General features: G+C 40.6%; 1 protein-coding gene across 1 annotated transcript in view; it reads right to left on the bottom strand.

Annotated features, from left to right (window-relative positions):
- Positions 1 to 7,729: 7,729 nt before the first annotated feature.
- The window catches only part of LOC122460629 (formin-1-like), a 29,110-nt gene continuing 24,282 nt past the window's right edge, over positions 7,730 to 12,557 (bottom strand). The window contains exon 2 of the mRNA XM_043516528.1: positions 7,730 to 10,402. Coding sequence (XP_043372463.1) covers positions 8,330 to 10,285 — 1,956 coding nt within the window. The 5' untranslated portion in view covers positions 10,286 to 10,402 and the 3' untranslated portion in view covers positions 7,730 to 8,329. The remainder of the gene's footprint in view (positions 10,403 to 12,557) is intronic.

Below are 12,557 nucleotides of genomic sequence, written 5' to 3'. Positions count from 1 at the left end.
CAGATCTTGGGAGACAGGCCAGTCCTTGCTTACAGACAGCCCCCCAACCTGAAACAAATACTCACCAGCAACCACACAACAAAAACACTAACCCAGGAACCTATCCGTGCAACAAAGCCCGATGCCCACTCTGTACCCATATTTATTCAAGTGACACCATCATAGGACCTAATCACATTAGCCACACCATCAGGGGCTCGTTCACCTGTACATCTACCAATGTGATATATGCCAGGATGTGCCAGCAATGCCTCTCTGCCATGTACATTGGCTAAACCGGATAGTCTCTACGCAAAAGAATAAATGGACACAAATCTGACATTAGCCTCTCGCAGTTTGTATGGTAACTTCCAACTTACCTGTATGTGTGTGTGTATATCTATCTATCTAACTATATGTTCCATTCTATGCATCTGATGAAGTGGGCTGTAGCCCACGAAAGCTTATGCTCTAATAAATTTATTAGTCTCTAAGGTGCCACAAGTACCCCTGTTCTTTCTCCTGTCTCAGACACTATTTCCTAAGGCAATGTGACAGAGTGTCACTTTGTATTATTTAAATATAAAACATCTCTGAATAGTTTCTCTGGAGTTTTATTAGTGTGAACATTTCCTTTATAAAAGGTACAGTCCCTGCTGCTGAGATAAATTCCTTAATGGTGGAGAGACTGCTGGGTGGAGCTGGAGGAAAGGTTTACCTTTTGGAGGCAAAAAGTTTGCCCCAGGACAAATCTGCTCGCTTCTTATTTACAATGTCACCAGAAAATGAGAACAGGCGTTCGCATGGGACATTCTGCATGGGACATTTTAGCCAGCATTGCAAGGTATTTACGTGCCAGATATGCTAAACATTTGTATGCCCCTTCTTGCTTCGGCCACCATTCCAGAGGATATGTTTCCAAGCTGCGGTCGATCATTTTAAAAAAAAAGTGTTAATTTAAATTTGTGACTGAACTCCTTGAGGGAGAATTGTATATCTCTGGCTGTTTTACCCGCATTCTGCCCTATATATCATGTTATAGCAGTCTCGGAGGATAACCCAACACATATTGTTCATTTTAAGAACATTTTCGCTGCAGATCTGACAAAACGCAAAGAAGGTACCAATGTGAGATTTCTAAATATAGCTAGAGCACTCGATGCAACGTTTAAGAATCTGAAGTACCTTCCAAAATCTGAGATGGATGAGGTGTGAAGTCTTTCAGAAGTCTTAAAAGAGCAACATTCGATGCAGAAACTACAGAACCTGAACCACCAAAAAAGAAAATCAACCTTCTGCTTGTGGCATCTGATTCAGATAATAAAAATGAACATGAGTCAGTCCACACTGCTTTGGATTTTTATCAAGCAGAACCTGTCATCAGCATGGACATATGTCCTCTGGAATGGTGGTTGAAGCATGAAGGGACATATGAATCTTTAGCGCATCTGGCATGTAAATATCTTGTGAGGTCAGCTGCAACAGCGCCATGAGAACACTTGTTCTCACTTTTAGGTGACATTGTGAACAAGAAGCAGGCAGCATTATCGCCTGCAAATGTAAACAAACTTGTTTGTCTAAGCGATTGGCTGAACAAGAAATAGGACTGAGTGGACTTGTAAGCTCTAAAGTTTTACATTGTTTTATTTTTGAGTATAGTTATATTTTTATACATAATTCTACATTTGTATGTTCAACTTTCATGATAAAGAGATTGTACTACAGTACTTGTATTAGATGAATTCAAAAATACTATTTCTTTTGTTTTTTACAGTGCAAATATTTGTAATAAAAATAAATATAAAGTGAGCACTGTACACTGTATTCTGTGTTCTAATTGAAATCAATATATTTGAAAATGTAGAAAACATCAAAAACATTTAAATAAATGGTATTCTGTTATTGTTTAAGAATATGATTAATCACAATATTTTTATCACATTAATCGTGATTAATTTTTTTAATCGCTTGACAGCCCTAATATATATTTGAGGTATTTTTGTGAGAATGGAATTAATTCCTCTATGTTTAACATTTTTATTCTGACACTTCTGTTTGTTTGGCACTAAAACAGGAAAAGAAAACAAAATCATTGTGCATCCAAATAATGGGGTTTGACCATTTAGTTTTTGTTCTGACCTAGGAGGACATCTCAGTGACTGGAAAGCTGAGCTGCTTTTCACTGTAAGAAAAATAATTATAATATACAAAACCCTTGTGACTTTTTTCATATGAACTCAAAAATTATCCTACTCAAAATTTTACAACTAGATGCTCTTCCTTCAAGCAAATACATGATAGTTTTGGCAACAGAGACTTTAGGGGATTCCAAGTTCAACTATGGAAGCATGTGATTTAGGCCTTGTCTACACTAGAGTTACAGCTGAGTCGGGGGAATCTATTTGCAACATGCTTCTAATTCATATCATAGATGGGACTCAACTGCACTGGATGTCTCTTCAGGTCCCAGTTAATAGTTAGCATAATAAGTCTCCTGTCTCTACTATAAATTATTATTATTTATATTTACATTATTATTTATATTTCAGTTGTACCCAAAAGCCCCAATCAAATGGAGGCCCTGTGTGTTAGACTATGTAAACATGTAACTCAATGACGATAAGACCATTACGGAGAAACTAAATGAATTCTTTGCATCAGTCTTCACTGTTGAGGTTGTGAGGGAGATTCCCAAAGCTGAGCCATTCTTTTTGGGTGACAGATGTGAGGGACTGTCCCAAATTGAGGTGTCGTTACGGGAGGTTTTGGAACAAATTGATAAACTAAACAGTAATAAGTCTCCAGCACCTGATGGTATTCACCCAAGAGTTCTGAAGGAACTCAAATGTGAAATTGCAGGACTATTAACTGTCATCTGTAACCTATCATTTAAATCAGCTTCTGCACCAAATGACTGGAGGATAGCTAATGTGACGCCAATTTTTAAAAAGGGGTGACCCTGGCAACTGCAGGCCGGTAAGCCGCACTTCAATACCAGGCAAATTGGTTGAAACTATCTTAAAGAACATAATTGTCAGACACATAGATTAACATAATTTGTTGGGAAATAGTCAACATGGTTTTTGTAAAGGGAAATCATGCCTCACCAATCTACTAGAATTCTTTGAGGGGGTCAACAAGTATGCGGACAAAGGCGATCCAGTGGATATAGTGTAGTTAGATTTTCAGAAAGCCTTTGACAAGGTCTCTCACCAAAGGCTCTTAAGCAGAATAAGCTGTCATGGGATAAGAGGGAAGGTTCTCTCATGGATTGGTAACTGGTTAAAAGATAGGAAACAAAGGGTAGGAATAAATGGTCAGTTTTCAGAATGGAGAGAGATAAATAATGGTGTACCTTAGGGATCTGTACTGGGCCCAGTGCTATTTAACACGTTCATAAAATATCTGGAAAAAGGGGTAAACAGTGAGGTGGCAAAATTTGCAGATGATACAAAAGTACTCAAGAGAGTTAAGTCCCAGGCAGACTGTAAAGAGCTACAAAACGATCTCACAAAACTGGATAACTGGGCAACAAAATGGCAGATGAAATTTAATGTTGATAACTGCAAAGTAATGCACATTGGAAAACATAATCTTAACTATACATATACAATGATGGGGTCTAAATTAGCTGTTACCACTCAAGAAAGAGATCTTGGAGTCATTGTGGATAGCTCTCTGAAATCATCCACTCAATGTGCAGCAGCAGACAAAAAATTGAACAGAATGTTGGGAATCATCAAGAAAGGGATAGATAATAAGACAGAAAATATCATATTGCCTCTATATAAATCCATAGTGTCCCCACACCTTGAATACTGCGTGCAGATATGGTCACCCCATCTCAAAAAAGATATATTGGAATTGGAAAAGGTTCAGAAAAGGGCAACAAAAATTATTAGGGGTATAGAACAGCTTCCATATGAGGAGAGATTAATAAAACTGGGACTTTTCAGCTTGGAAAAGAGGCAACTAAGGGGGGATATGATAGAGGTCTAGAGAAGGTAAACAAGGAAGTGTTATTTACTCCTTATCATTATACAAGAACAAGGGGTCACCAAATGAAATTAATAGGTAGCAGGCTTAAAACAAACACAAGAAAGTATTTTTTCACACAGCGCATTGTCAGCCTCTGGAACTTCTTGCCAGAGGGTGTTGTGAAGGCCAGTACTATAACGGGGTTCAAAAGGGAGCTAGATAGATTCATGGAAGATAGGCCCATCAATGGCTATTAGCCAGGATAGGCAGGAATGATGTCCCTAGCCTCTGTTTGCCAGAAGCTGGGATTATGTGACAGGGCATGGATCACTTTATGATAACCTGTCTGTTCATTCCCTTTCGGGCGCCTGACATTGGCCTCTGTCAGAAGACAGGATACTGGGCTTGATGGACGTTTGGTCTGACCCAGTATGGCCGTTCTTATGTAAGACGGCAATTTAACTGAAGCAACGTCAGCACATGATCTTATTGTGAGTCTCATAATATTTGGTAGTTTCTTTAAAGCCACAGCTCCGGGAGACATGCAAGAATCTTAACTTACAGTTTAAAAAAAAACAAGGAAGACAACATTTCTTGTTTTTATAGAATCTCACGATTTTGATGGACGTGATACATGACTTTTGAATGGGTGGGTCTGACAGTACAGATATTTGTAATCAGGTACTCAGCTTGATTGTAACAGTAAGATAGTCAGAGGCCTCACAAGTGTATTTATGATATAGCCCAAGAACTGCAGTCAAATCTTTGGCAGCATAAGGCCCCTACCATACACTTCTTTTTGTGTACTATACACACTGTGGCCGTGATCCTATAAAGACTTATGTGCATTCTTAACTTCACTACCCTAAGCAATCCGCCTGTGACTACTTATAGTGGTAAAGCTAAGGACATGCACAAGTAACCCAATTAAGCATGTGCATAAGCATTTGCAGGAATTGGGGCTTGATTGAACTGCCCATGATGGTGTCATGTCCATTTGAGACATGTCAATCAACTTCTGGCTACTAAAACGTAAAGAAAACACTGCAGCATCTCACAAACCCAACTCAAATATGTAACATCATCAGATGATCTTCCAACTAGATCTGAATAATAGAAATCCCCTTTGCTTCTCTTACCACAGTGAACAACTAACAACAAGGCTTGCTCATCATTTAATATACACAGAAATATATCTCCTCAGAAAAATGGTACAAGTTTCCATAGTGTTTTAAATGTTAACATTTAAACAGCAGCTACAGAGGGTTTGGTTTTAGATCTCTGTGGCAGCAAAGTTTGCATGGCATGGTAGGCTACAGAAACTTCAAAACGGGAGTTATTTAATTATTTCTTGCAAGCCTTAATCTCTTCTTAAACTTTTAATTTGGACTTTGATAATTCAAACAGCATTACTGCCCATAAAAACAATTCTCAAGAATTCTACTAATGAAGTACTTTTGGACCATAAATTCTGTCCAGCTAATAGGTTTCAGAGTAGCAGCCGTGTTAGTCTGTATTCGCAAAAAGAAAAGGAGTACTTGTGGCACCTTAGAGACTAACAAATTTATTAGAGCATAAGCTTTCGTGAGCTACAGCTCATGCATCCGATGAAGTGAGCTGTAGCTCACGAAAGCTTATGCTCTAATAAATTTGTTAGTCTCTAAGGTGCCACAAGTACTCCTTTTCTTTTTGTCCAGCTAATAGTTCACTTGATCAAATGAAAGCTGTGGCCTGCTTAGTGGGCCAGCAGTTGCACTTCAGTACAAGTATAACTGAAGAGATCCAGAAATCCATATATTGAAGTGAAGGATGGATAGTCAACCTGTTAGAGTTGCCAGCTTTCTAATCGTACAAATCCGAACACCATAGCCCTGCACCTTCCCTAAGGCCTCTCCCCTGCCTGAGGCCCTGCCCCTGCTCACTACATTCCCTCTCCCTTGGTGGCTTGCTCTCCCCCACCCTCATTCACTTTCACTGGGCTGGGGCAGGGGGTTGAGGTGCTGGAGCAGGTGAGGGCTCTAACTGGGGGTGGGACCAGAAATGAGGGGTTCAGGGTGTGGGAGGGGGCTCTGGGCTGGGGTAGGGAGTTGGGGTCTGGGAGGGAGTGAGGACCCCAGCTGGGGGTGTGAGACTGGGGATAAGAGGTTTGAGGTACGGGGGGAGGGCTGCAGGCTATGGGGTGGGGCTGAGAGATTCAGAATGCAGGAGGGGGCTGTGGGTTGAGGCAGGGGGTTGAGGTGTGGAAGGGGGTACAGGCTCTAGGGTGGGGCCGGGATGAGGGGTTTGGGGTGCAGGAGGGGGCTCCAGGCTGCAGAGTGGGGCTAAGGGATTTGGAGTGTGGGAGGGGGCTGTGCATTGACGCAGGTGGTTGAGATGTGTGTGGGGGGGTGAGGGCTCTTGGGTGGGGATGGGGATGAAGGTTTTGGGGTTTGGGAGGGGGCTCAGGGCTGGGCTTGGGGCGGGATTACCTTGACTGGCTCCCAGTCAGCGGTGCAGCAAGGCTAAGGCAGGCTCCCTGCCTGTTCTGGCTCCGCGCTGGGCCCCAGAAGCAGCCAGCAGGTCTGGCTCCTAGGCGGGGGGGCCAGGAGGCTCTGTGCACTGCTCTCACCTGCAGGCACCGCCCTCCCACCAGCTTCCATTGGCTGTGGTTCCCAGCCAATGGGAGTGCAGAGCCAGTGCTTGAGGCAGGGGCAGTGCATGGAGCCCCATGGGCCCCCTGCCTAGGAGCCGGACCCGGTGGACGCTTCTGGGGTGCAGCACGGTGCCAGGACAGGTAGGGACTAGCCTGCCTTAGCCCTGCAGCACTGCTGACCAGACTTTTAACAGCCCGGTCGGCAGTGCTGACCGGAGCCGCCAGAATCCCTTTTCAACCGGGTATTCTGGTCGAAAACTGGACACTTGGCAACCTTACCAACCTGAGCAAGAAAAGATATAAGCCCAATGCCACCAAAACATTCTATTTGCTATAAATAAAGTGATGGCAAAGAGCCAGGGAAGCATATATATAGAGCACCCTCTGCCTACCAAATCGTGGAACTGCTTTCAGTGCATCTACTACTATCCATAGTCAGCTAAGTATTCCAATCTAAACTGCTGGAGCATGCATTGGGTATCCCAGAATGAAAGAGGGTAAATATCCACCCAAACCCATTCATAACAGCAGAAGAGTCATACTCATCATCTTGATTCTCTAGTCTTATGACTTCAGTTGATAGCTGTGGGAGTGAGGAAGGAATTGCTTGTGTAGAGCTGTATGAAAAGTTTCATTCACAGTCATACAACTAAATGTTGCATTTTTGCAACAACAAACAAACCCAAAGAGATCACTTGTTCCAGCACCCCCTCCAGACACAAGGTTGTAAAACAGTTCAGAAAAATCTGGATCTGGCACCTGCATCCTATTCTCTACTAGAATTCAGTGATTTGTAGTTAGACAAAATTTTGATATTGGATAAAAAGATTTGAAAAACTGTAATGACTTTTTTTTTTACAGTATCTTTATGAAGATGGTGAGTAGAGTTTCATTTTGCGGGTATGGAAGCACTGTTCTGTTTCCTTCTCATTTCCCTTATCTATGAAGAACTTTGAGAATTCACTGAAGTGTGTAGCTGTCTCCCTTAAGCTGTAAAATCACACAAAGAATGCTCACCCCTCCCCTAACTTTTTGTTCTTCACACCCAGATGCTCTAGAACTAAAACTCCCCAGTACTCCAATCTCCCAGAAAAACCTGGGCCTTGTGCCTGTTAACAAGATGCAGAGATATTTGTCCAGCATGCAGTATATATTTCACATTATACAAGTATATTGTAACATGATTCTCACCTGCAACACTTTAAAACACAAACATTTTGTTATCACAGCATTTATATGAACCTGTTGTAGTTACATGGCCAAAGCACCAATCTTAAACCAAGTTAGTATAAATTAATTTACTTGCACTACAAGTGCAAAATACCATCTGATAACCCAAATCAACTACAAAATGGTTTTGACAATGGTTATTCGGTCCATTTCACAAGCTAGAACATATAAAACAGTAAAATAAGCAAGTAAAAATTTTCACCCATGTAGGAAATGCACTTATAACTGGATGCATATCATATGGTAGATATGAATATCTTACATGTGTAAAAGATATTCAGCTTGTGATAAATATCGTGCACCTAAATATCTGGCAAACACCGCAAACTATAATGATCACTTTAATAAAAAACAAATATATTATCAGATTTTGAATCAGTGCCTTAAATAGTAAACAAACTACTTTAATTGCAAATGCATTGTTTAAGCCCTAAGAATTGGTCATTATTAAAAAGACCACATCTGAGATGTTTAGAGTTTGACAGAATTTTTTACAGTCTGAAATAGGGACTAACCTGAACATAGCTGCTGCTGCTGTGTCTGAGTAGTTAGTTTTTCTTGGATAGTGCATTTTTCCAAACACGCTCCTGTTGTGCATTGATGTAGGCCTGGTTGTCTTAAAGAAAATCCCAATTCTCCAGATTCAGGAAACTTCAGATAGAACTGTGATTCCAAATCATTACCAAAGGAGAGGTTTTTGGCTTCGTGTCTCCCACTGCGATAGTCATTCAACACAGATTCTTCCTCAGTGTTCTGTGTAGGTAGTGGAAGAATCCTATGGTGCAGCTGTGGACTAGGCAATCTCAAAGATAAAGGAGAAGGAATAGGTGACATTTGTTTGTGTGCATTGGATCCTGAATATGAATTACTAAAAACATTACAGACAGCAACTAAAGAGGGTGATAGCGGCCTTTTCTCTTCCGGTTTAATGTTAGTGCTTGTCTGAGAAATATCAGTTCTTAAGTGTATTGGCAGATTTAAAAACAGACGTTTGTTGCTCTCCTGGGGTATGGTTGCTCTTTTGCCATAAATTGAGCCTGGTAGGTTTTTGTCTGCTCTTGTAATTTGTTGTAGTCTCTTCCATTCTGCAGCTTCATCTAAACTGTCATTCTGGATAATTTTCAGAATGGTTTTATTGACTGCTCCCACAAGGTTGCATGACTCATAAGTAATCTGTGTTCTCTCTTCTTTGCACTGCAAAACACAGCCACTGCATTCCTTTTCCTGCATCACAGTGTACTTAGAGTCTACAGTAGCTTCACCTATACTGAATACCTCAGCTTTTGGTATAAATTCACTGCACACTTCAGAGAGAACAAGTGTAATAGTTTCCTTATCTTCTTGAGTATCAGTGAAAGAAAGGTTATCATCAGACTCTGTATGGGTTTTTATAACTTTCTGCATACACGCTCTCAAATCCTGTACTTTAGCAACAACTCTGGCTGCAGGTTTCTTACTGTAGGTCTGCTCAGTATACTCATAACCATGCAGGCTTTCAGCTGCTGCAGTCTCGTTTAAGGCCTCAAATCTGTTAGATAAACTGTCTTGGAAAGAGTTCAACAAAGGGCTGCTGTGCTGCACCTTCATTACTTTAAGAGTAGCCTCTGCATCACCTAGTAGACCAGCACTGGGATGTGTAATACAACTTCCAAACACATCATTGTCATATTCAGATAGAGAATCAGACAGGTCTGTATCTGATTTCAAAGTCCCACTGCACTCAAGAAAATCGCCATCTTTTCTCCATCTTTCTGGTGGTATATTTATGTCAAATGGTAAATCATCCTGGTTTTCTACTGTCTGCCAGTTAGAATTGGAAAAGGAACCAGAAGAGCTGCCAGCAGAAAATTTGGTAGGAAATGTCCTTTTATTTCCCAGTTGCATGTCTATCCTGTTTAACAAAGGAGGTTCCAAATCGCCGTGAACCTTCTTTTTCACTTTCTTGATTATGAACTCCTCCAAGCTCTCTCTCCTTCTGCCAGTTTTCCTCATCTTTTTGTTTCTCAAGTTGGGTTTCTGATTTGTGGATTCCAAAATGATTTCCTGCTGATCCTTGAAACTTAAGAGATCATCATCATCTTTAAATTTCAGTCCTCCAGAGGCATCCTGTAGCTTCCCCTCCTGATTTCCCATTTTAATACCCAGAATGTTGTGTGAACTGAGCAGGTTAGCTAACAGCCTTTCTTTTTCAGCAGTTAGTTTATACAGCTCAGTGAGAATATCTTTAGTGGTAGTTTGCTTGAAAAAAATATCTCCAACATTTTCATAAGGTTGCTCTCTCGGTTCTGCTGTCTCTGACCGTTCTCTTACTTGATAGCAGTTATGAAAACGTTTATTGGATTTGTCTAGAGTTACACAGCCCTTGTATGTAAATCCTCTGACCTTTCCCTTTGGAAGATAGAAGCTGACATAACAAAGTTCCATAATGGGCCTGTGCAGTTGGAGGATAGTATGAGTGCCTTCCATTATGCTTACCTAATTATTCATTCATTTAAATTATGTGGTTTCAAAGCTTGCATGAGACAGCATGTGATGTGGAGAATGTACAGAAGGCATCTGACTAATCTTCTATAGTAACATTGCCTGTAAAAAGGAAAAATAAAGGAAGCCATCAAACTTAATGAAGGCAATTTTGATGTAACAAACTTCAAATTAGTAGCACAACTTCACAATCTTCTCTCAATATACTTCCTGATGCCCTTCTTTCCACTGAAGAATTTAACACAAAAAGGATGGCAACACTAAAATTCATGCTTGATGTCATAACATTTACCCCCAGGTGCTCTTGATCTGGGCCTTTTCACGGGGTTACATGGAGTTTTCCAGGGAACTTGACCCACCCTTCCAAAGCCAAGTTGCTTGTCAACTCTGCAGATATCCCCCCATACACTGCTGAAAAGGTAAGTTACTGTTGAACTCCCTGGCTGATACAAGTATCAGTAATCACAGTCTTAATGAAAAGTGTAAGCTGCCATTTCCACTTCACTGAACATCACCAGAAATATAACCATTAAACTCTCAAACAAATAACTTTCACTGATATTTATTTCACATGAAAGAACCTCCAAACCACTCTCAAACAATTAAAAAAAGATTGTGGGTCAAATTCTGCCTTTATTTACATTCATGCAACCCCACTGAAGTCAATAAGGTTTCCATAGGAGGAAAAAAATTGGGACCATTTATTTTGACTAAAATATCTAAACCATAACAAGGATCTGTTACAGTTTCTGTATTTCCCCCCTGTGGTCACTCAAGGGCACCCACTTTAGACTTCTGGCTCCCAGCTATCACATCTTGAGCAGAGACCCACATTTTACTCCCTCCTTACTGGGGATTTTAAGGCTGAACAGTTCCCTGCCTACACTGTGATATTCCCACCAAGCCCAGACTACCTTAAAAGGCCAGCACATGCACTTTGCTTTCTCTCCAAAGGCTCTGACTAGTATATTGCCAGCAGTTACAAGTTACCCCACAGCTCCTTCTATGCAAGCACATTTATTCTTAAGGTAAAAGCATGGCAGAAAAAGCAGAAATAGGTTTTCTTATAACAGCACTTTGAGGCAAGTTTTGCCCATGGAAGTTGCATTCATGTATTTGATTATAGAATTTGGGTCATTAACAATAAAAATACCTTTTCATTCAAATAAAGTCATCAGACAAGTCAACTTACTCTATAAATATTAAGCCTCAACTCCTGTCTGAGGTGGGCAAAATGAAGTTTATTTAATAGATGGGAAACCAAGAACTTCAGGGAAAATGTGAAACCAGAGACTCAAAGGAGAAAACACCCCCAACAGGATGAAGGGTCCGCCTGATCCTCCTTTCCTTGTAATGTCCAGGTTCTGGTCTCTTGCCAGCAAAATGGAAACTGAGTGGCTCTGAGTAATCTGCCACAAATTATAGTAAACTGCACAGTTTTGCCTTTATACAGAGATTACACTTCCAAAGTGAATCAAATTAAATCAGATTAGGGCCTCTTTAATTCTGAATGAGAGTGTCCACACAGGGGTTTCATACAGTAAAACTAATTCATTTTTAATTGGCACTTTTAGTTAATTTCAATCAATTTTCCTTAGTGTCCCTGTGTAGATAAGCACTGGAGTCAGGCTTCAGTCTCCCCGGGAAACTTAACAGGGAAAACCAGACTAAATTCACTGACACTAATGGCAGCAATGTTTACAGTATAAGGAGCCAATAAAATACACAAGATGTCAAAAGACGTGCAGTCCACACCAACCAGCTTTATTTAAACTAGATAAGGTGAAACAGGAAGTTGGAAAAAGGCTGAACAAACAAGTGTATATTCCAAATAGACAAATCATAAAATCTCCACATTGCAATCGTCTTCCCACTTGCCCTCCAAAGCACCCGTGCATAGTGGAGTCCACTTCAGTAAAGACTAGCTCAACAGACATTGTGTGTTAGCTTGGACTACTATGTACTTGTTTATAAAAAAACAGGTCTTAAGTGCACAAAATGTTGGTTTGCTGTTATTTGCTGGGGCCCATTTCTGTGAGTAAGGGCCTCGGATGATGAGGTAGAAACAAGGATGTTCAAAGAAACAACAGGGTGGAGATTACTCAGGAGCTGCTGAATGTTCCCTTGAAAGAAGTGTTGCATTATAACACATTACTGGCCAGTGCATCATATTCAGAGAGAAAATAAAAGAAAAATAATTGAAAGCCAAGCAAATACTTACTTAAAACATGTACATTAGTGTAAGTCAGACTGTGTC

This window comes from Dermochelys coriacea, chromosome 6, assembly GCF_009764565.3.
Source record: "Dermochelys coriacea isolate rDerCor1 chromosome 6, rDerCor1.pri.v4, whole genome shotgun sequence".
Lineage (NCBI taxonomy): Eukaryota > Metazoa > Chordata > Testudines > Dermochelyidae > Dermochelys > Dermochelys coriacea.
Note: the sequence above shows the minus strand (reverse complement) of the source record. Positions and strands in the feature narration are given on the sequence as shown.